General features: G+C 38.1%; 2 protein-coding genes across 6 annotated transcripts in view; both read left to right on the top strand.

Annotated features, from left to right (window-relative positions):
- Nucleotides 1–24,948, top strand: part of LOC117597395 (uncharacterized) — a 273,283-nt gene that overhangs the window by 88,277 nt on the left and 160,058 nt on the right. The window contains exons 19-24 of the mRNA XM_053235527.1: nucleotides 51–227; nucleotides 2,937–3,110; nucleotides 3,397–3,573; nucleotides 10,824–11,000; nucleotides 14,445–14,621; nucleotides 14,892–15,068. Coding sequence (XP_053091502.1) covers nucleotides 51–227; nucleotides 2,937–3,110; nucleotides 3,397–3,573; nucleotides 10,824–11,000; nucleotides 14,445–14,621; nucleotides 14,892–15,068 — 1,059 coding nt within the window. The remainder of the gene's footprint in view (nucleotides 1–50; nucleotides 228–2,936; nucleotides 3,111–3,396; nucleotides 3,574–10,823; nucleotides 11,001–14,444; nucleotides 14,622–14,891; nucleotides 15,069–24,948) is intronic.
- On the top strand, nucleotides 17,064–24,692 carry LOC113544514 (uncharacterized). 5 transcript variants are annotated; one of them, XM_053235553.1, is made up of 10 exons: nucleotides 17,064–18,112; nucleotides 18,704–18,796; nucleotides 19,540–19,707; nucleotides 20,607–20,758; nucleotides 20,868–20,994; nucleotides 21,099–21,192; nucleotides 21,320–21,643; nucleotides 21,963–22,131; nucleotides 22,227–22,348; nucleotides 22,638–24,692. In XM_053235553.1, exons 5-10 carry the CDS (start codon nucleotides 20,978–20,980, stop codon nucleotides 22,950–22,952), a joined length of 1,041 nt encoding a protein of 346 aa, XP_053091528.1. In that variant the 5' UTR covers nucleotides 17,064–18,112; nucleotides 18,704–18,796; nucleotides 19,540–19,707; nucleotides 20,607–20,758; nucleotides 20,868–20,977; the 3' UTR covers nucleotides 22,953–24,692. The 5 variants fall into 5 exon arrangements, with proteins under 5 accessions (XP_053091528.1, XP_053091522.1, XP_053091532.1 ...); XM_053235547.1 differs by having other exon boundaries at nucleotides 20,858–20,994; XM_053235559.1 differs by having other exon boundaries at nucleotides 17,065–18,112; nucleotides 20,858–20,994; nucleotides 22,287–22,348.

The raw sequence follows: 24,948 nt of genomic DNA, 5'->3' as shown, positions 1-24,948 counted from the left end.
GATTGTGTTTGAGATGTCAGTGTTCTGATATATCATCATTTCTCTCCCAGGCTGTGGAACTGTAATCTCACAGAGGAAAGCTGTAGAGCTCTGTCCTCAGTTCTCAGCTCAAACTCCTCCAGTCTGAGAGAACTGGACCTGAGTCACAATTATTACCTGCAGGATTCAGGAGTGAAGCTGCTCTCTGCTGGACTGGAGAATTCACACTGTACACTGGAGACACTGAGGTCAGGGGCCGTATGTAGAAAACTTCTCAGAAATGCTCTTAAGAATAGACTTAAGCTTTGAATTAAGTGTAAAAAAATTCTTAGTAAAAAGTAGGACTTGCTTTTTATAAAGAGTTTATAAAGAGCTTTTTATAAAGAAGCTAAAAGCAACTTCCAGCAAAGTCTAAGACTGACTCTTAAGTGCTGACTGAGGTGGCATTTAATCACTTACTTACTTCCTTCCTTTATTGTCCACAAATGGAAATTTGTCTTTGGCTTCACAACACATTATAACAAGACCAATACAATAAAAGACACTTACATAACAACTCTAAAAGGTAAGATAGAATAAAATACCATACAATACAATTGACTCAACATTTCACTTTAGCATACACATATATACATTCCCACATGTACATATATCTGCATACATATTAATATTCATGTCTCAGCATTTAAAATTCTAGCTGCAGTTGGCACCAGTGACATCTGATACACATTTTTACTTGCCCGAGGTTGTCTAAAACGTCACCCTGATGGCAACAACTGAAACTGACAGTGCAATGGGTGTAGTCAACCCTTTATAAGTAATCTCTGTAAAAGAACATCGATCTTAATTGAATTAAAAGCTGAGCTAAAATCTATAAATAGTAACATAATAAATTCTAACATAATTTGTAGTCTGCTGAATCTGTTCAGCCACTAGATTACATAGAGTTAAAGCAACATCGTCTGTACCCCTAGCCTTTTTATATGCAGATTGGAGGGGGTCCAAGTCTTTAACGACATGAGCCTGAATATGTCTTATTAACGCTCTTTCCATACATTTACCCAGGATGGACGTGAGAGCTATTGGTCTAAAATCATTTAATTGAGTGGCATTAGATGTTTTAGGTACAGGGATAATGTTCGATACTTTCCATGAACTAGGGACTACCCTATTATTCAACAAGAGTTGAAACAACTGAGTGAAGACACCAGTCAATTGAAAAGCACAGTCCTTTAACACTCGACCTTTCAGTCCATCTGGGCCTGGTGCTTTATTTGGCTTGATATGAGCAAGACTAGCTGCAATTTCCTACTCCTGAAAAACAATAGGCTCCTATGTAGGAATATTAAGACATACTCTATCACACTCAATATTACACTCTCCATGATCAAACCTGCCAAAGAAGACATTCAACTCCTCTACGAAAGACACACTTTGTGAGGAATACCTTGGTTTTCTCATCTCTCTTCCCATTATAGTGTTAAGTCCTTCCCAAGCCTGCTTTACATTACCCATATATAACTTACTTTCAATCTTATTCTTATATTCCAACTTAGCTTTCTTAATTTGTCCCATAAGTTCCTTTCTTTTTACTCTAACTAGCTCATAGTGACCCTTTAAAAAGGCAACTTTTTTCTCTTTAAGACACGTTTTAAAATCTTTGGTAAGCCACGACCTGTTATTTGGATATATTCGAATTGTTTTTGTTTTAACACAATTGTTTTCACAAAAACATATATAAGACGTAATAGTGTCAGTAATTTCATGTACATTATCGCATGCATCAAAGAACAGTTGTATCTCTTTAATCACCGGTTTTTCGCGTTTAAGCTTGGCTCGATATTTGGGTAACAGGTGTATAGTATTATGCTTTATAATACTATACTATTATAGTATAATAGTATAGAATTATGATCTGACTTCCCCAAAGGGGGGCAGCATACAGCCTTATAGCCATCTGTTATATTACCGAGACATTGTTGTGAAATAAGTCCTACAATGATGTCACCCAAAATGGCCACCTTCAACCTCTGAATCAGCCAATAGTGAGCCTGCGAGGGGAAAATCACAGCAGCATAACACCATTCAGTAATGATTAAGAAACAATTATTTTAATATTTAAATTTATTTTAAAAATTTGCTTTGCATTATGCGCAAAAATATTACGAATAAATACATGCATTTATTTTACACAATTTTGCTCAATTTTAATAACGAGTTTCGACACATGACAAATGTGATGCTATTTAAGTAATTAATCTGATGAATCACATCATTCTAAATTGCACTCACAGCTTTATATAAAGGAAAGACCAAAGTTGCTTATCTTAATAAAAAAAAGGATTCAGAAAGAAAACCTTGACGATCAAGCCTGTATCGTTTTATCAACTCGCTGTCGTCATATAATTCCAACACGTTCTTTCTTTGTTGGAAAGTGCGAGGTCTCCGCCTCTCTGCTGCCATGTTGTTCCTCCTAACTAGGAGCACTCTTAAATAATTTAGAAGCTGAGACCTAGTCTTAACACTTAGGAACCTTTATGAATCACACTTATTCTAGGAAGTCTAGGAATAACATTACAATGATGTCATTCTTAGAATTTTGACACACTTAAGACTAAAATTTTACTCTGAGCGGCTTTATACATATGGCCACAGATCATTACTTTCACACTGTGGATACAGATTTAACACACACACAAAGAGGGACAGAAAATATTAACACAAATTCTTGTAGTTTTGATCTTATGGGGACAAAATTTTGTGTGACATGCTTTAGATACAGATCTAAAAGTCCCTTTGTCCCAGACACACACACACACACACACACACACACACATACGCACACTCATATACACACACAGTACATGCAAAATGATCTACATAAAAGGATAAATTATATTTGTGTATGTTTGTGTTTTGGTTGTCATTGTTCTGATATATCATCATTTCTCTCCCAGGCTGTGTGACTGTAATCTCACAGAGGAAAGCTGTAGAGCTCTGTCCTCAGTTCTCAGCTCAAACTCCTCCAGTCTGAGAGAACTGGACCTGAGTGGAAATAATCTGCAGGATTCAGGAGTGAAGCTGCTCTCTGCTGGACTGGAGAATCCACACTGTACACTGGAGACACTGAGGTCAGATCATCACTTTCACACTGTGGATCCTGCATTTGTGTCATATGGCTGTTTTAGATTAATAAAATGTTGTCTGTCCTGGAGCACAATTTTAATAGAGCAGCAATAACTGCTATAGTTTTCCAGATTCAAAAATAACAAACAGTGAAATAGACGTGTAACAATCTGGATTTACTTCTGGCTTTAATACACACACTTCATGGGCTGTGAAGCATTTTGTTTGTGTGTATGTGTGTGTGTGTGTGTGTGTGTGTGTGTTGATCTATAAATGTTGATCTCTCTACAGGCTGGTAGGCTGCAGTATTACAGGTGAAGGTTGTGCTGCTCTGGTTTCAGCTCTGAAGTCAAACACCTCATCAAACCTGAGAGAACTGAATCTGAACCGCAATGAACCAGGAGAATCAGGAGTGAAGTTGCTCTCTGATCTACTCAAGGATCCACACTGTAAACTCGGGAAACTAAAGTTAGTTACTGACTGAAACACACACACACACACACACACACACAGTAACAGTGATTTGGTGGTTTAACGTCTATTTATTCACTTCAGATGAGATTCTGTATCTTAATGTGTTTGTACAGTAATAAGAAATAAAAACACTGTTCTGCATTAGGGTTCTCTCTCGGAAAAGAGTGGGATGCTTCTCACTGGGAAAAGAGTGGGAGAGAGCTTGCCCCTGGTGAAGGAGATTAAGTATTTTGGGATTTTATTCATAAGTGATGAAAAAAGTGTTAGATTGACAAACAGTGATTAGATTAACACCAGTGTTACAGTCACTGTACTGGTCTGTGGGAGTGAAGCAGGAGCTCAGTATGTGGACAAAACTCTCTGCTTACTACGTCTCTACCCTCACCTCTCATCTCTCTGCTTACAATCTACATCTCTATCCTCACCTCTCATCTCTCTGCTTACAATCTACGTCTCTATCCTCACCTCTCATCTCTCTGCTTACAATCTATGTCTCTATCCTCACCTCTCATCTCTCTGCTTACAATCTACGTCTCTGTCCTCACCTCTCATCTCTCTGCTTACAAGCTACATCTCTATCCTCACCTCTCATCTCTCTGCTTACAATCTATGTCTCTATCCTCACCTCTCATCTCTCTGCTTACAATCTATGTCTCTATCCTTACCTCTCATCTCTCTGCTTACAATCTACGTCTCTATCCTCACCTCTCATCTCTCTGCTTACAATCTATGTCTCTATCCTTACCTCTCATCTCTCTGCTTACAATCTATGTCTCTATCCTCACCTCTCATCTCTCTGCTTACAATCTACGTCTCTATCCTCACCGATCATCACAAGCTGTGAGTAGTGACTGTAGGAATACTCCAGTTGAGGTTGTTCAGGCAGCTGATGACGGCGCCCCTTGGTGGCTTTATCAGGCAACAGTGTGTTTCTCCCAGAAACAATGATCCAGCCCCCCAATTTTTACATCATTTGTGGTATTTAGGGCCCAAGCCCAACGGGGCGAAGGTCCCTATCGTTTTCCTTAGGATTATTCTAATTATTCTTCTTATTTTTTGTCAAGGTTTTTGGGGGGTTTTAGGGCCCTAACCATGCTCAAACGCTCTTGAAAGTTTGCAAACCCCTTGGAATCTGCGGCCATTAGGGCCGGGCAGAGACTTGTACACGGGCGTGGCAAAGGGGCTCTACAGCGCCCCCTGGAATACAGAGGGCCATATATCGTACATACTTGCATGTATACATATGAATCTTGGTACACATATAAATCTCATCGAGCCAAACAACTTTCACATTGCATGTCATAAGCTCCGCCCAACAGGAAGTTGGCTATTTTAGGTTTTGTGAAAAACCCATGCTCTGGAATTTGATGTACTCGTCTTAGGTTTTTTACCCGATTGCCACCAAAATTGGTCAATATGTTCTCAAGACATTGGGGATGAAAAATCGGTAGGGGGTTTTTGATATCTCGAACGGTTTGGCCGTGGCAAGGCATTGAAATTATGTTGAGAAATGAGAAACAGGAAGTGTCTAATAACTTTTACATACGTTGTCTGATTTTGCTCAAACTTCAGCAGTTTATTCGTTCAAGGAGTCTGATCACAAAGATGTGACTATTAGGAGTCAAAGTTATAGCGCCACCAACTGGTAGCAGGAAGTGTGTTACTTTTTAAACGCTTTGAATGCACCCTCTTATATTTACCCTATTTGCTTCAAACTTCATCAGAATAATGTAAAAATATGACCGATGTAAAATGGTGAAGGGATTATTGATAACTAAAATAGTGTTGCCATGGCAACATGTCAAACTTTAATATTCTTTTCTGGTGTTTTTAAGGTCCTTACCATGCCTAGAATTTATTGAAACACACACTTCAGAATTAATGATAGTTAGACAATGGCAGCAGCTCATAAAAGGGCGTGGAAGAGGCACTCTATAGCACCACCTTTTGACAAAATTTGAGGGGTTAGTTTTAGCTACAGACACCAAACTCAGTACGTACATTGTTCTCATCAAGACGGACAACTTTCTAATTTACAGTCCAACAGGAAGTCGGCTATTTTGCTTTGAATGTGGATTTTTGGAAAAATCAGGCTGTAAATTAATGCATACTCCTCAGAGGAGAATGATACTATACACACCAAACTTTGTCTACATGATGCCAATATACTGAAGATGCTAAATTGCGAACGGATATTGGATATCTTGAACGGTATTGCAGTGGCGATTTATTAAAGTAACAATAAAAAACATAGCTGTAATTTTCTTATATTTTTAAAAGTGCAGCTTCCAAACACTTCAAAACTTTTTATATACAGAGAACAAGTCATTCTGAGGAAATATGCATAGTTTCACGACTTTACAACGCTCTATGGATAACAGAAAATTAAAAAACTATCAGACATCTGATTTCACTCTGCCACTCTGCCTCTGTGTGAGAAAGGGGGGAGGGGGGATTGGGTGCGTGTGTGTGTTGAGTGTGTGTGTTGAGTGTGGGGGTGAGTGAGGGGGTGAGTGTCGGGGTGAGTGTGGGGGTGAGTGAGGGGGTGAGTGTGTGTGTTGAGTGTGGGGTTGAGTGTGTGTGTTGAGTGTGGGGGTGAGTGTGGGGGTGAGTGTGGGGGTGAGTGTGTGTGTTGAGTGTGGGGGTGAGTGAGGGGGTGAGTGAGTGGGTGAGTTTGTGTGTTGAGTGAGGGGGTGAGTGTGGGGGTGAGTGTGGGGGGTGAGTGTGTGTGTTGAGTGAGGGGGTGAGTGTGGGGGTCAGTGTGGGGGTGAGTGTGGGGGGTGAGTGTGTGTGTTGAGTGAGGGGGCGAGTGTGGGGGTGAGTGTGGGGGTGAGTGAGGGGGTGAGTGTGTGTGTTGAGTGAGGGGGTGAGTGAGGGGATGAGAGAGGGGGTGAGTGTGTGTGTTGAGTGTGTGTGTTGAGTGTGGGCGTGAGTGTGGGGGTGAGTGAGGGGATGAGTGGTGGTGGGTGAGTGAGAGAGAGAGAGAGACTTTTAAACATAATCAAATAATCAGTAATTTTGTTGTTGTTGTTGTTGTTTTTTTATTCATTACAGCCTTATCCTTTTCTGTCAGTTTTAGAGACAAATAAATCCTAGAACCAGTTAATTTGTAGGGAACTGACAACATAATTTTATATAATTAGGTGAGTTTGGGGGTGAGTGAGGGGGTGAGTGTGTGTGTTGAGTGAGGGGGTGAGTGAGGGGGTGAGTGTGGGGGTTGAGTGTGGGAGTGAGTGTGGGAGTGAGTAAGGGGGTGAGTGTGGGGGTGATTTTGGGGGTGAGTGAGGGGGTGAGTGTGGTGGTCGGTGAGTGTGTGTGTTGAGTGTGTGTGTTGAGTGTGGGGGTGAGTGAGGGGGTGAGTGAGGGGGTGAGTGTGGGGGTGAGTGAGGGGGTGAGTGAGGGGGTGAGTGTGTGTGTTGAGTGTGGGGGTGAGTGAGGGGGTGAGTGAGGGGGTGAGTGTGTGTGTTGAGTGAGGGGGTGAGTGAGGGGGTGAGTGTGTGTGTGTTGAGTGTGGGGGTGAGTGAGGGGGTGAGTGAGTGTGTGTGTTGAGTGTGGGGGTGAGTGTGGGGGTGAGTGAGGGGGTGAGTGATGGGGTGAGTGTGGGGGTGAGTGTGTGTGTTGAGTGTGTGTGTTGAGTGTGGGGGTGAGTGTGGGGGTGAGTGAGGGGGTGAGTGTGTGTGTTGAGTGTGGTGGTGAGTGTGGGGGTGAGTGTGTGTGTTGAGTGAGGGGGTGAGTGAGGGGGTGAGTGTGTGTGTTGAGTGTGTGTGTTGAGTGTGGTGGTGAGTGTGGGGGTGAGTGAGGGGGTGAGTGAGAGAGAGAGAGACTTTTAAACATAATCAATTAATCAGTAATTTTGTTGTTGTTTTTTTTATTCTTTACAGCTTAAGAAATGTCTTGGGCCTTATCCTTTTCTGTCAGTTTTAGAGACAAGTAAATCCTAGAACCAGTTAATTTGTAGGGCACTGACAACATCATTTTATATAATTAGGTTAATAATTATGTTATTTATGACATAAAAAGATCAAAAGATGCATACACGTGGACTTATAAATTTTTGTGCTGCAAATAATATTTTCAGACTCATTTGAAACTGACCTGTGACCTCCTGTGACATGACATTCATCTGAGTTTCCATAATCTCATGGATGTAACACTCACAGATGAAGGGTAACACTTTATAATAACTGCACTCTATGAATCATTAGGTAAGCATGAGTAAATGGTGAGTTCATCCTTTATAAAGCCTTGTCCCAACATTCATAGTCATTAGTAAGCAGTTTATAAATACAGCTATAAATGCCTTGCTCTTGATTTATAAGCGCGTCTATTACAAAGGAGATTAAAGGCTCAGTTATCCTTCTAACAAAAAAAATAAATAAATAAATAAATAAACACAACACAGAGGGATACAGAACTCAGAAATATTTATTTCAAGATGCAATAAAATGAAACTGTACAACTGTACACTTCATTTTTTTTCTATGAAATTGCAGAGGTTTATTTTTCATTTTTTATCAAGTGTACAGCTGTACAGTTTCATTTTTTGCATCTTGAAAAATATTTCTGTGTTCTGTATCCCTCTGTGTTGTGTTTAACTTTTCTGTTTGGAAGATAAATGATCCTTTAAATTTGCTTTGTAAATGCTTTACAAGGTATAAATAGTCCTCACTTTAGATGAGCTCACAAAAATAGATGGCTGGCAACTACTAAATGTTTTATAACAACCTGATTTAATCATGAATTACAGCAGGAATATGTGTCAATAAAGCAGTTATTAACACACTGAGCAACTATTATTATGTGTCTAAATAATAAGATTTATATATGTACATTTTAAATAGTTTATTAATCATTTACTTACACTTTCTTATGAACCACTGACAACTCCTAAACAACTGGTTTGTAAATAACGTAATAATTTAGAAATGATAAATTAATGGTTAATAAAGTATGAAAATAAAATGATTAAACATTATAGATATGCTCAAGAGCAAAACATTTATAGCTGTATTTATAAACTGCTTACTAATGCCTATTAATGTTGGAACAATGCTTTATAAAGGATGAATTGACTATTTACTAATGTTTAACTAATGACTCATAGTGTGAGTTATTATAAAGTGTTACTAATGCATTAACTAACATGAACTAACAATCAACAATATATTTTCACAGCATTTATTAATGTTTGTTGATGTTACTTAATCAAAATGTTCATGTTAATTCACAGTGCATTAACTAATCTTGCTGTTTAGACTCTGCTTTGTGTATTGTTTACCCTTTTACACTGTCTAGTTAATGCCTGTGTGCTGATCACCTGACCTCTTCCTTGTTCAGTGTGTGAAGTATTGATTAGCCCTTGGGTTTAGTTCCCCTGTCTGTATTTAATAAAAGCCACTTGCACTTGCGTCCGTCTGCCTCCATAACACCAGCAATGTTTCACCTCCTGCTTCAGATCATATCATAGTACTGAAATAGCATTTTATTAAAGTAGTAAATGATCTGAGATTAAATGCTGAAGCAGACGGTGTTTTGGTACTTGTGCTTTTAGTGCTTTTAGATTTTACCGCTGCATTTACACTATAGATCACATCACACTTCTTGAACAGCTTGAGAATAGTTGGTCTTTCTGGGACTGTCTTAAACTGGTTTTCTACATATTTAACTGGAAGACAATAATTTGTTATTCTAGATGAACATCAGATAAGTGTGATATTCTCTGTGTTGTACCACGAGGCTCTGTATTGGCATAGCTTTTCTATTCTTTATTTTTATATTTTATATTCTTATATTCCACTTTTATAGACCTAGTATATGTTGCTGCTCAGTCAGATTATTAAGAAGCATGGAGTCAGTTTGCATAGCTATGCAGATGATACACAGTTCTACATATCTGTAAGGCCAGATATAACTAATGCTGATGAGCTTGTAACCTGTTTGTTCCGCGTTGTTGGCTAAACTAATCATGATTTTTCAAAACTAAAAAAAGACAGAAATGCTTGAACTGAAGTTAGAAATGTTGGTGTAATTCTGGATTCTGATTTATCTTTGAAACCACAAATTAATAACATTACTAAAACTGCATTCTATAATTTATGGAATATAGCACGGGTCAGACTTTATGTCCAGTTACAAGATGCCAAGAAATTGATCCATGATTAGGTTATTTCTCACCTTAATATTGTAATGCATTTCTCACAGGACGTCCTACTGCTACAGTAATCTCTTAATGCTATAGCGCCTGTTTTTTTCTGTGACAAATTGTGTGTTAATATCATCTAGTGGGTGAAGCAGTTTTTGTTTTTATGCACCAAATATCTGGAACACGTTAACAGTAAACATTCATCAGGCTCCTTCTATCTTTGATTTTAAAACCAGCTAAAACATTTTCCCACTTTTACCAGCTTTTAACTCACTTTTATTGTTTTCTTACTTTCACTGGCATGTTACTTTTACATTACTTTTATATTATTTTAATTCTTGAAGTCCATTCTATTGTTTACACTGTTTATGAAATGTTCATATTTTACATTATTATTATTTTCTTCCTTTTGTGCCTGCTACTATTTATTTAGAGAGGGTGTGCAAAACAGACAAAAAAACACAACCAAAGAGAAAACTCACACAGAGACAAAAGTTCCAAACATAAAGCTAAACAGGTTCACAACGTAACTGTTGTTACAAAATGCTTCCCAAATGCTTATAAATCTCATATTGTGGACATGTCACTGACAAAAACGGCTTATATTAGTCACAAGAAAAAAAAACTTAAATAGTGATGAATAATGATGATGAATAGTGAATAACAGAATAATGGACTGCCATCTTTGTTATCTTTTCTATAGAAGTCTACATACACACACATGCCAGTGTAGCATATAGGATTTATTTTTTATTTGCCTCTGTATGGCACAGTTTTAAATTTGGACTCCAACAATTCACATGTGGTTAAAGTGCACATTCTCAGAGTTTAATCAGTGGTATTTTTATACATTTATGGTTTACCACGTAGAAATTACAGCACTTTCTATACATTTCCCTCCATTTCCATAATGTTTGAGATGTAGGGCTTCACAGGTGTTTGTGATTTACTCAGGTGTGTTTAATTATTTCATTAGTGCAGGTACAAGAGAGCTTTTAGGATGTATTAAAAAGTGCTTAATTTCTAAAAGGTTAAACATTATATTTGTGTATGTTTGTGTTTGAGATATCAGTGTTCTGATATATCATCATTTCTCTCCCAGGCTGTTTTGGTGTAATCTCACAGAGGAAAGCTGTAGAGCTCTGTCCTCAGTTCTCAGCTCAAACTCCTCCAGTCTGAGAGAACTGGACCTGAGTTACAATTATATCCTGCAGGATTCAGGAGTGAAGCTGCTCTCTGCTGGACTGGAGAATCCACACTGTACACTGGAGACACTGAGGTCAGATCATCACTTTCACATTTTGTTTATTTGATTGTCATTATTATAGTATGAACCTAATAACAGTAAAATGTAGAGCAACAAGCCTGATGCATAACAAGAGGTTGACAAAATATTAAACATTTTACTATTCAAACGTTTCAAATATAAATTGTATTTTAAGTATCAGTGATGGATTTCACTCTATACTAATATTGGGATGGTTAATAATCAGATTAAACTACAAAATAAACTCAAATGTTTTATTGGCTTTAATTTGCAAATGCATTCTGGGTACAGAAGATCAATTAGAGCACATCTATGCCCCCTACAGGTGCATTGTGGGTTGTCTTTAGATTAATTTATACACTAGTACATCTTAGAAAAATACGAAATCCTCAAATAGCTTGTTAATTTATGAAACCAGTGGTCAGGTCCACATGTGCAATGCCTCGTCAAGAGAACTCCCATTTCCATGATTCCCAACGAGTCGCCATGTCACATGACAACCAAACACCGATCCCTTTACAAAATCACTAGGCTTGATCATGCACATCTGTTCGCACTAACACACACTCCTTGAAATAATCCATACTTTCATTCTTTCATTGTGAAGTCTTGGTCCAGCATTGTGTGTGCTGTGTGATTGTTGCTTGTTTATCTTGCTGTTTAGACTCTGCTTTGTGTATTGTTTACCCTTTTACACTGTCTAGTTAATGCCTGTGTGCTGATCACCTGACCTCTTCCTTGTTCAGTGTGTGAAGTATTGATTAGCCCTTGGGTTTAGTTCTCCTATTTGTATTTAATAAAAGCCACTTGCACTTGCGTCCGTCTGCCTCCATAATACCACCATTTACACTATAGATCACATAACACTTCTTGAACAGCTTGAGAATATTTGGTCTTTCTGGGACTGTCTTAAACTGGTTTTCTACATATTTAACTGGAAGACAATAATTTGTTATTCTAGATGAACATCAGATAAGCATGATATTCTCTGTGTTGTACCACGAGGCTCTGTATTGGCCTAGCTTTTCTATTCTTTATTTTTATATTTTATATTCTTATGTTCCACTTTTATAGACCTAGTATATGTTGCTGCTAGGTCAGATTATTAAGAAGCATGGAGTCAGTTTGCATAGCTATGCAGATGATACACAGTTATACATATCTGTAACGCCAGATATAACTAATGCTGATGAGCTTGTAACCTGTTTGTTCAGCGTTGTTGGCTAAACTAATCATGATTTTTCAAAACTAAATGAGGACAAGACAGAAATGCTTGAACTGAAGTTAGAAATGTTGGTGTAATTCTGGACTCTGGTTTATCTTTTAAACCACAAATTAATAACATTACTAAAACTGCATTCTATAATTTATGGAATATAGCACAGCTCAGACTTTATGTCCAGGTACAAGACGCCGAGAAATTGATCCATGATTAGTTTTTTCTCACCTTGAATATTGTAATTCTCACAGGACGTCCTACTGCTACAGTAAACAAACTACAACTTGTGCAAAATGCAGTAGTGAGAATATTATAAATGCACTAGAAACCGCGATTTTAGCATCACTCCACTGCCTGACTACTTTCTTTAGCATTGACTATAACATTTTTGTACTAGATTTTAAATCTCTTAATTTTATAGCGCCTTCATACATCTCTGAACGCCTGATAAATCCTGGGACAAATTGTATGTTAATATCATCTAGTGGGTGAAGCAGCTTTTTGTTTTGTGCTGCTTTCTATCTTTGATTTTAAAACCAGCTAAAACATTTTCCCACTTTACCAGCTTTTAACTCACTTTTATTATTTTCTTACTTTCACTAGCATGTTACTTTTACATTATTTTTATGTGATTTTAATTCTTGAAGTCCATTCTATTCTATTCTGTTGTTTACTCCGTTCATAAAAAGTTTATATTTTACATTATTATTTACTTTCTTTTGTGCCTGCTACTATTTATTTCACTTTCATTATGCAACAGTTAATTCCGATCCACTAATTTAATTGGAGAAGCAGCGAACCAAGAGCACTGATATTTAATATAACAGCACAGGTACATTTCACTCCGCTTGTCTGTGTTCACTACATAAAACTCTAATTCTAGCACAGAAACATTCAGAGCAAAGCAGAGCATCAGTGAGAGGAAAGAGCAGACCAGTATCGAGAAGGCAGTCACTGATACTAGTTTGCAAAAGCGATGTGAGAGTAACAGTGTACAGTACACCGTGAGAGACATTCAAGTAGCAAGTGAATGTGACGAGGGTCTTAGTTGGGAAAATAGGTAAATTTGAGAAAACGAGGCCTGGGAATCATATACTGAGAGGGTTGAACTGTACTGCAATGCCAACAACATGGAGGAGAAAAAGAAAGTCTCTACACTTCTCAGTTTAATGGGTGCTAAAATATACAGTCTTGTATGCAGTATAGTTCCCCCTGAGCAAGCAAGATGTTTGACAAAATTGTTGACATTTTTCAAAATCACTTGAGCCCAAAACTGCTAGTAATAGCTGAGAGATTTAGATTCCACAAATGGAACAAGTCAAAGCATGAAAGCATTTCCAAATACACTGCAGAATTGCATAAACTTTCCCAATACTGTGACTTTGGAGATGGACTTTCTGATGCAGTAAGAGACAGGCTTGTATGTGACATGCATAATCAAAGCACTCAAAAGAGGCTACTGTCAGAAAGAGACCTAACCCTTGAATGGGCACTGACCACTGCAATATCAATGGAGACAGCAGGAAAGGATGCGTCAGAGTTACAGATAAAGAGTTTAGAATGTGAAACTCACAAAATGTCTTATTGCAAAAAGCCAGAAATGGTGTCGATGTGGTAAATCATCCCATGATGCCATCAGTCATCCCAAAAGATGTGACAGACAAGGCCACATAGAGAGGGTGTGCAAAACAGACCAAAACACAACCAAAGAGAAAACTCACACAGAGACAAAAGTTCCAAACATAAAGCTAAACAGGTTCACAATGTAACTGTTGTTACAAAATGCTTACCAAATGCTTATAAATCTCATACTGTGGACATGTTAATGACAAAAACGGGTTATATTAGTCACAAGAAAAAACTGAAATTGTGATGAATAATGATGATGAATAGTGAATAACAGAATAATGGACTGCCATCTTTGTTATCTTTTCTATAGAAGTCTACATACACACACATGCCAGTGTAGCATATAGGATTTATTGTTTATTTGTCTCTGTATGCCACAGTTTTAAATTTGGACTCCAACAATTCACATGTGGTTAAAGTGCTAAATTTCTAAAAGGTTAAACATTATATTTGTGTATGTTTGTGTTGGAGATCATTATTATTATTCATCATCATTTATGGTTTACCATGTAGAAATTACATCACTTTCTATACATTTCCCCATTATATTGTGTGTCCTTTTGTGGTTTGGTTGTCAGTGTTCTGACATATCATCATTTCTCTCCCAGGCTGCGTGGGTGTAATCTCACAGGGGAAAGCTGTAGAGCTCTGTCCTCAGTTCTCAGCTCAAACTCCTCCAGTCTGAGAGAACTGGACCTGAGTGAGAATTATAACCTGCAGGATTCAGGAGTGAAGCTGCTCTCTGCTGGACTGGAGAATCCACACTGTACACTGGAGACACTGAGGTCAGATCATCACTTTCACACTGTGGATCCTGCATTTGTGTCATATGGCTGTTTTAGATTAATAAAATGTTGTCTGTCCTGGAGCACAATTTTAATAGAGCAGCAATAACTGCTATAGTTTTCCAGATTCAAAAATAACAAACAGTGAAATAGACGTGCAACAATCTGGATTTACTTCTGGCTTTCATACACACACTTCATGGGCTGTGAAGCATTGTGTGTGTGTGTGTGTGTGTGTAGGTTGATCTATAAGTGTTGATCTCTCTACAGGCTGGTAGGCTGCAGTATTACAGGTGAAGGTTGTGCTGCTCTGGTTTCAGCTCTGAAGTCAAACACCTCATCACACCTGAGAGAACTGAATCTGAACGACAATAAACCAGGAGAATCAGGAGTGAAGCTGCTCTCTGATCTACTGAAGGATCCACACTGTAAACTGGAGACACTACAGTGAGTTACTGACTGAAACACACACACACACACACACACACACTCACACACACAGTAACAGTAATTTGGTGGTTTAACGTCTCTTTATACACTTCAGAGGAGATTCTGTGTCTTAATGTGTTTGTACAGTAATAAGAAATAAAAACACTGTTCTGCATTTGGGTTCTCTCTTGGAAAAGAGTGGGAGAGAGCATTTCCCCTTGATTTTATTCATGAGTGATGAAAAAAGTGTTAGACTGACAAACGGTGATTAGATTAACACCAGTGTTACAGTCACTGTACTGGTCTGTGGGAGTGAAGCAGGAGCTCAGTATGTGGACAAAACTCTCTGCTTACTACGTCTCTATCCTCACCTCTCATCTCTCTGCTTACAATCTACGTCTCTATCCTCACCTCTCATCTCTCTGCTTACAATCTACGTCTCTATCCTCACCTCTCATCTCTCTGCTCACAATCTACGTCTCTATCCTCACCTCTCATCTCTCTGCTCACAATCTACGTCTCTATCCTCACCTCTCATCTCTCTGCTTACTACGTCTCTATCCTCACCTCTCATCTCTCTGCTTACAATCTACATCTCTATCCTCACCTCTCATCTCTCTGCTAACAATCTACGTCTCTATCCTCACCTCTCATCTCAAGCTGTGAGTAGTGACTGTAGGAATACTCCAGTTGAGGTTGTTCAGGCAGCTGATGACGGCGCCCTCTGGTGGCTTTATCAGGCAACAGTGTGTTTCTTTCAGAAACAATGATCCAGCCCCCCAATTTTTATATCATCTGTGGTATTTATGGTTTTGTATTTTGTATACCTGAATCTGTCTTTTTGCGTGTTTTGTGTATGAAAAGGTTTTACTGATTATAGTATATTTTAATATGTGTATTTGGGACTCTGCAGCATAAATACTGTACTTTAAGATCACATACACACACACACACACACACACACACACACACACACACACACACACACACAGTGTTTACACTGTTTTTTCTTGTGAGGAATCTGATGACTGATTCTGATAAACATATGATCAAATCTGATCGTTCTGCTTTTTCTCTTTCTTTACAGATTTAAGCAGTTTTAAATCTGATCTGATCTGATCTGAGTCTCACACACAGAGGATGATGAGGATAAACTCTTACAGTACAAAGTGTTTGAAAAACATGATCATTTAGTGATAATCAGATGGTGTACAACATGTCAGCACTTCTGCTTCTCTAGTTGTTTGTAAAAATGCACCAGCTGAGATAAATAAACTTTAACTGTACAGTAATGAATCTTTTCTCATTAACAGCAAATCAGAAACAGTTAATGCACTTATAATGTCATTTAATTGTTTTGTATATACAGTATGTTCATGTTTTTCCATTTACATGTAGCAGAAGGAAACATTTATGTTTAAAACACATTGTAAATATCTTATAGTATCAGTTCAGTGCAGTAATTTTGTCATTGCTCAAAGTTATACACTGTTTATACACTGAGTTAAAGTAATTTGTTTCCTACTGAATTTGTTAGAAAATTAAGATTAGAAAAGTTTAATTTAGTTGACTATGTACATAATTATGTTGTAATTTATTAAAAGGTGTGTTTATATATTTTTAATTGTTTTTATTTGTGTGTGTGTGTGTGTTTGCACCTCAGTCTGTATCCATGCTGCAATATAGTGCTGTGTTTGACTTAACTTGAATGGTGAGTGTCATTTTAGCCTGGAAAAAACATGCACACCTCCATGTTCATCTTTTGTTAGCAATAAGCTAGCCAGCTAACTCTGATGAGTGATGTATATTTACCTCCTCAACACAGCAAACTGTATAGTCAGTATTATAGAACATAATAACCCTCAAGGATTATTACAGAGAAAATACAAAGAATGTGTCATCATTAGCATAATGTTGAATAAATGCCTAAAATATAAAAATATTTAAAAAATATAAAAAATACCTGCTAGAGATGGACTTTAAGCTAGCTAGCACAGTGCAGTCAAGTTTCTATGATACTGTGTGTGTTTTTAGACTTGAAATATCAATTAGCATGGTAAGTATTAATTAGCAGCATTTAAACTCATTGCTATGAATAAACCTACAGGCTTTGCTCCAACAAAAACAATGTACAGTGTGAGGCGTCATGGCAACAACAAACACGGTGAACTTATTTCCCACAAAGGTTGTAGGTCATACATCACTAATGACCCATAAATAATCTGCTTTCTTTTAACATTTTACACAATGAACAGTAAATGGCTCTGAGTCCATATAGGAGGCAGAACATGAAGACTTCATTTCTTTATTTCTGTAAGTGGAATCACCTACACTGTTACCAAATAAGTGTTTGGGTGTGGGGGGGTATTTATTAGTGTAGCCCCTGACATGCGAGGGGAAAGGAAGTGCACCTGTCTCATCCTACCTTCACACTAGCAAGGAACAGGTGACCATGCATAACATGGAGCTCTGAGAAACAAACAAACAAACAGAAAAACAGATGACATGAAGCTATGATTTAAACACCAAACAAAAGTGTGATGAGGATAAAGCGGTTCCTGAAGATGAAGGAATGAATTCACACCCAGACGAGACAGACTAGCAGCGACACGAGTGACTTGTCTCTTGTTAGTGTTAATGTAGGGTCTGTGCTCAGCGCTCTTCCAGCTGAAGTTCTCTCCCATGCGACAGTTTCTCTGCACGCTCGCTTCACCGCTCGCTGCCTGTGAGGACCTTCGTATGTGCCGCAAATCCACGTCACTACACGCTCTCTCTTAATGGCGGCGCTTGCTGATGCTGCTCTGTGCGCTCAGGTCAGCCGTCCTCACACTCTCTATTAATGGAGCCATTTGAACACCACAGAGGTGTGAACTCTACACAGCAGAATATCCAGTGTTGTTTAGTGTTGTTTTTATGCTGTTCACTTTGGTGGGGTTAATGTAATTACAGCGAGGTGACGTGATTGACACTAGTGAGGAGTTGATCCAATTTCCGGTCCTTGCCCCTGATTTCCTCTTTGTGTAATGGCGGATGACCACGAGGAGAGGACGGCGTTCAAACAGGTGTGATCTTTTTAATAGCTTATACCAGTTTTATATGTCTACGTTTTAAACATTTAGACTATAAGCTTCTCAACACTGCTCTTGTGCTTTAGACAACGCGGCAGACCATCGGAGCCACAACAAGGACAGCTAATGTTAGCAAACTGAGCTAATGTCCAATAACTCGACATCCATATTCCTCAGTTCCTGAGGCTTAAGTTATTTGCGCCGACATGTTGTAACAATTAAATGCATTTTCTGTCGAGTATTTCAGTACAACTGACACCGTGCATTAGCGTTAAATAGCCTGTTCATGCATGTTAACACGGGACTTTATTCAAACTGATCGCACAGATAAATGATCAGATTATCAAGCAAGAACTGGTTTGCTGAACTTCTGTGTTGTGGCCAGGTGCATATTGAACTTCATCCTAGCTCATGGCATGGTGCCTCAACGCGCGTTTCATCTGCAGTCATCTATGTAAAAGTAAATAGGAATTATTTTGCTGCTTTAATATTGGTGGGATGACTGATGGCTCTGATGGCAGCGGCTCGCTGGGTTTTATTTCATATTAACCATGTTATTGTTTTCATTTTGTTCTGCACCGACAGCTTGAGTCACGCTGGTGAAGGTACGATATCAAGGTGTGAAGGAATTTGTGAAGTTGAATAACGATTGCACATTCCAAGGTTTTGTCGATGAAGGTAAGTTAAGAAGCTTGTGATAGCGTTTAGATAATGTGCTTATGAAAGCTAGTCATAGCAGTAAGCTGATAGAAGTTCACAGGGCTTGTTTCTAGGTTAGAGCTTTTCTATTCAAACTTTCTGAAATATTCAGGTTTTGCTTAATAGAATTTATCTTGATGTTTATAATAAGGTCTCATTTGTTAGTATTACTTAACTTATAGAATGTGGATTATATGTTTTGGAGAGGCAAGAAAAATAAGTTTGAAAGAATAAAGGTGCGTTCACACCATGTCCCAGTTATCGTAACAATGACATTCTGACTTGTAGACAGTGTCCATGTCCTCGTAGAAGTCATAGCTGTTCATAAATATAACTTTTGATTTTAGTAATGTTAAAAATTAAGGTGCTTATAGTTAAATGCTATTGAATTAAACTAATATTTGACTCTTCTTAAGTAAATCATAATGAAATCTAATTGTAGTCGAAAGTGTTTGGACAGTAAGTTTTATGTTTTTAAAGAAGTCTCTTCTGCTCATTATGTCTGCATTTATTTGATCCAAAGTAAAGCAAAAACAGTAAAACTTTTGAAATATTTTTACTATTTAAAATAACTGTTTTCTATTTAAAAAACATTAAAAATCTTACTGTTCAAAACCTTTTGACTGGTAGTAGATAGATAGTAACACTATCGTAAGACTTTAGTTATCATAAATTGTATTATTTATACAATTATATTTGTTATTGTTGAAATTATTCTTCAGTTAAACGCAAATTTGGGCTTGCAAGAACTGCGACTCTTCAAGTCTTAGACACAGACACCACGGAGGAGGAGAAGGAGGAGATCTTCCATGAACTGATTGAAGGCAGTCCACAATTATGCCTAACTGTAAGATGTTCAGAAGAAAATATTTTTGCTGGCTTGTCTGACGGTAAGTGTATAATAACACTGAAGACATTCTTTCGAGGGCGCTATTGTATCTATAGGTACAAAAGAATGCATTTGGGTTGGAAACACATTAACATTTATCTGACACTTTGTTATGAGGGAATATTACTAGTGCTAGTAATGCAAACATTGTCTAACATAAAACAGGTTAGAAAAGGAAGGAATACAAGTAGTAGTAAAAATGTACACCCGATTTTTTTTTTTTTTTTTTAAACATTATGTGCAGGTAAGTGCTGAAGATAAAAAAATGTTTATTTGGCTGTTTCCTGAATATTTGTTTGGGTTAGGATTTAAACCAGGGATTTGAAGTTCCTGAAATATTTAGTGACAAACCGGTGAACAAAAGGATCTGGTGGTTATCGCTGTCAAAACTTCAGCTAGATCTAGCAGAAAGACAGCTGACAATCTAGCACGGGGTTTCATCGAGATAATGACAAATTTCAGTGGTTCTCAAACTTTTAAGCCAACGACCCCTAAAGTAGCACTGAAGAACTTGCAGCCCCCACTACCACAGAATACACAAACAATAAACAAAACAAACCGTCCTGTTCAACATTTTAACTATCATGTAACTAACATTTTTAGACCTACGAATTACAAATTTATCCATTTCTGCTATTGTGGTTTTCATCTGCAGTTGCGCACTGTATTGCTAACTAGTGAGCCAGTTGCCGCGAGATGCAAGTAAATACTTGCATTTTTCAAACCATCTTGTGATCCCTTGAAATTATTCAGAGACCCCAGGAGGGAACTTGTCCCCAAGTTTGAGAACCACTGCACTAGTACACAAAGTTTTGTAGTAGTTTAATAGTAGGTTTACTATTAAATTTTGAATTAATGCTTTTACAGGAACATGAAAATGTTCTGCTTTTCTCTTTCAAGAGTTTTCACCTGCAAGATCTTCAACCCCCAGCACAAGCTCTGATGCTCTTTCACTCCCTTCTACTGACTGTGAAGAGACTGAGAGAGCAGTCCAGAATCAAGCAGCAAGGGCTAGCAACAGTTTTGGCATAGATGCTGAAAAGGCAAGACGAGTATGTATGCATGTTATTTGATATGGTTAATTTATCCATATAATAATTTTACCTTTTTACTAGACTGTTTCCACCTGTATTGTGTTCATGTATCATTAGATTGTCCAAGATGCCCTGGAAAAACAATCTGGTGGTGAAGATGCGCTTGAAGAATACCAGACAACTAAAACTTTAAAGCACAGCACCAGACGTCAGCTTGTTAATATTGTTGTCAGTCACATGACAGAGATTCATGGGTAAGACTTCAGTGCACAGATTCAGGAAATACACAGCAGTGTATCAACTTGTGTAGAAAACAAGGTTTTTAACTTAGCATAAACCATATCTTCTTACTCTGTAGGAGGATCCCTACACGCAAACAGCGGGAGACTTATGCCTTGGGCATTGTTTCTCTCTTTCCTAGCCTGAGAGACCCTTTTTCCACAAAAGGCTATGTAAGAATCATTTGTCTTGATGTACTCGTATAACACAATCTTGTTAGACATGATATATTTATCTATAAAATGTAACTTACTGACTGTTCAGATTTAACCTAAATCTATTTTCTTGTCTTTTTGACAGGAACATTTCTACGATCCAGAAAAGGGAACAGGGTACGTCTGCTGGCGCCTAAAAACTTTGTCGAGAAAGAACCCAAAACGTGCTCGCTTAGAGATGTCTGAAAGTGGAGGACCAAGTCGGCGAAGAATGACAGACGTTGGGCAGCAGCTTGAAGGAGATGCATGCAGGGAGGCAATTTCCTTCCTTGTCCACGCAGCTGATGAAGCTGAAGTTATGCAGAAGATGAAGCAAACTTTTAAGCATAGACAAGAACTGGTACACAATCCTGAAAGATCAGCTGATGTTCTCAATATATTTCCAAGATTTCTGGATGTGAAAGGATTGGTAAATATAACATTTATGATCCTTTTCAAAAAATGACTTAAGTCTGTGTTTTAGACATGTCTTTTGACGTTTGCTACTTGATATAAGGCCACACTTGACATGCTTGCTACCTAGTCTTATTCCATTCATAAATTTATCTCTCGCTCACACATACCTTTCTTGGGGATAGTAATTGGATTTAGTTGACAATGGTTGACTCATTTGCATATAATTTATTAGTCTATCCAACAACATGCACACACTATCCATTTTGGAGGTAAAGATTGGTATATAGTCCTAAGTAACATCTTATTCATTTTGTAATGTGCTTTGTCATTAGATAAATCAGGACTTTGCTTTGCTGTTCAATTCTGAAACATCCAACAAGTTGCTTGAGAGGGGGGAGACTGCATTTAAGCAGAAGATAATCAATGAAGGCCAATCTCTTACTTCAACAGCAGAAATTCAGAGTCTTATCAGTGCAGCAGAGGGACAAGGATCTGAACATGGTTGGCCTGATTTGAGAGGATGTCTTTCAAATTTTCTCTGGTTTCTTGCTATTTTAAATGCTAAATGTTTTTCTTTTTTTATTCTAAATTCCAAGATTGGGACAGTGACATGTCATCTATTCTTCTCCTGTTGCATCTCCTGCCTCCTCCCCCAGGGAAGAAGAAGACTAAGATCAGCTCGACAGAGACTGTTGAGAGACTTGTGAATTTCCATAAGGTAACACCCACAATACTGATGTAAAGTCACATTTAAGTTATGATTTTTGTTATGAATACTATAATATGGTGGTTTTCATTCCTGGTCCTTGGGACCCACTGCTCTGCACATTTGATTTGTCTCAAAAAATGTTACCAACTGGGTTAAGGTGCATTTATATAGGTGTTTAAGCACTTTTTTCATGCAAATGTGAGCAGTTTAACAGTCCCAGGTTTAATGTGTTCATGTTTTGTAATTGTAATTAGTTTTTCTTCTGTTTAATCTAAGTTTTGTGCTTGCTCACTTTCAGTCCTGCACCAGTATTGAAGGCCTTATCAGTGGGAGGGAGAGTCACCAGCCATACCTACGGGCATCTGGAAGACTCAAGAGCAAGATTGACAAATTCTATGTGGTTGTGGACAAGCACCTCATCCCTTGCGCAGGAACCAGCTCTTTGAGTGCTGTCGATGAGCTCTTCAAAGTTCACTATGTGTTCAACCTGTCATATGAGGGAGCCCTTGTCAACGTCTTCACCTTCCTGCAGACCACAATCTACAACATTGATATTGGTCTTACCAGTGTGTCTCCCCGCGTCAAGGAATTGCGTGCAAAACTGTTAAACTAGTTTAATGTTGAAGTGTTTCCGCTGTCAAAGTTTGCACACAAACAGCCACTCTTTGATCTCTCATTTAAGACTCACACACAGTTTCTATCCTTCGTTGAAGTTCAAGTTGTTATGTGCACAGAGTGGCTGTAGTCGGCAGTTTTATACATATTCTGGGTTTCGAAAGCATTTGAACAGTGCTCATGTTACTGAATCCAGTCCAGTTCTTGATTTGCCATCTGGTGAAGTGTTAACTCCCAGTGTTAATCAGTCAGGTTCTTTGTTTGTTGGAGAAAGTGATCCCCAAGTTGCTCTCGTTGAAAATGTGACCCTCTCTAGAGGAGAGATGGCAGATATATGTGCCTCAATAGTGGCCAAATTACAGAGCAGTGGAGTAGCCAGTAACTTGGTGTCATCGGTCGTTTCGGAGCTTGAGGACCTTATCACAGAAATTCATAACCAAATTCGCCAAAATGTGATGTCTGTCATTCCTCTTGATAACCCAGTCAGATCAGCAGTTGAAGATAGTTTAGGTCATTTTGAGAGTCCCTTTTCTATGTTTAACAGTGAAACAAAAAGAAATGATTATTTTGTTAACAAATGGGCTGTAGTTGAGCCTGTCGAAATTATTCTTGGCATGAAATACGACACTAGGAGAGAAAGAAGCTCAACGTTCAATAGTCTGCAATATTTTCATGTGTGCCACAACTACTCTCTAGATGTGATGCACGACCTCCTGGAAGGAGTTGTCCATTTTGAAATGAAACTATTGTTCGAGTATCTTTCAGAAAATTTTGTTACACAGAGTGAATTGCTCTCCAGAATATATTCATATGATTATGGATATTTAGAGAGAAAAACCGCCCTACAAAGGTGAATTTGGAGCACAGTGGAAATAGCACAGGACTCAACTCTATCCAGGCACTCTGTCTAATCAAAAACATTCCATTAGTGTTTGGTGATATTGTACCCCTAGGAGATAAAAAGTGGCATTTGCTTCTTCTCTTACTTCAAATTCTTAACCTGGTGTTTTCCCCATGTATTTCTAAAGGTATGACTGTCCTCTTGAAACATCTAATAATTGAGCATCATGAATTATTTAAGGAATTGTACCCACACAAAAGCTTGCTGCCCAAACATCATTTCATGGTCCATTATGCTGCCTGTATTCGCAAAATTGGTCCGTTGGTGCACATGTGGAGCATGAGGTTTGAGGCGAAGCATACATTAAAAAATTTCAAAAACATTACCAAATCTCTAGCAAAAAGTCATCAGATGTCATTAGGCTATCTTTGGGAAACAACACCATTGAGTCAAGTGGAGTGTGGACCAATGAAAACAATCTGTTGGGACGATGTGAATGATGGTGAAAAGTTGTCAGGAATGCTGCAGAATCCCATACAGTCAAGCATGCATTCCATGAACTGGGTGAAAATAGATGGGACAGAATACAGACAAGACCTGATTGTATGCAGTGAAATTGAGGATGAAAATCCTGTTTTCAGTCAGATTCGGAAAATACTTTTAATTGACAGCACTGTGTATTTTATTCTTAACAAACTTTTGACAGAACAATTTTCAGAGCATCACCATGCATTTAAAGTACAGAAATACTGTGAATTGAGTGAACTTGTTACAGCAACCAGTTTGAGGTTCTACAGGCCTTTTGATCTGCGGAGTTCATATGGGTCAGATGACGGCGAATATATTGTACCCTCGTTTGTGATGGTTTAATTTTTGTTAAATAAAAGTTAAAACTGATACATGTGTATGTTGACTGTTATTTAATTAAATGCACACATTTTAATAAATCAGAATGCAGATTTTTCACATAAAAATGGTCTATATGAACACACATTAGGGTTAAAAATAACTCCATTTGGTGTTAAGCTATTGACACACCTAGTGTCAATTTAACACCAACTTGGTGTAAATGGAGCCTGTGGGGGGTGGAGAGAAACACTTATAGTGTTAATGGTAAACATTTACAGTGCTTTTTGCAAGTTTAAAAAAAAGT

This window comes from Pangasianodon hypophthalmus, chromosome 1 (genome assembly GCF_027358585.1).
Source record: "Pangasianodon hypophthalmus isolate fPanHyp1 chromosome 1, fPanHyp1.pri, whole genome shotgun sequence".
NCBI classification, from domain to species: Eukaryota; Metazoa; Chordata; class Actinopteri; order Siluriformes; family Pangasiidae; genus Pangasianodon; species Pangasianodon hypophthalmus.
The sequence above is the reverse complement of the archived record's forward strand: the minus strand, read 5'-3'. Positions and strand labels throughout refer to the sequence as shown.

Coding starts and splice junctions, on each gene's coding strand:
- LOC113544514 (XM_053235557.1), top strand. Junction 21,193..21,319: donor CTTTTTCCACAAAAGGCTAT/GTAAGAATCATT, acceptor TCTTTTTGACAG/GAACATTTCTACGATCCAGA. Junction 21,644..21,962: donor TTCTGGATGTGAAAGGATTG/GTAAATATAACA, acceptor CTTTGTCATTAG/ATAAATCAGGACTTTGCTTT.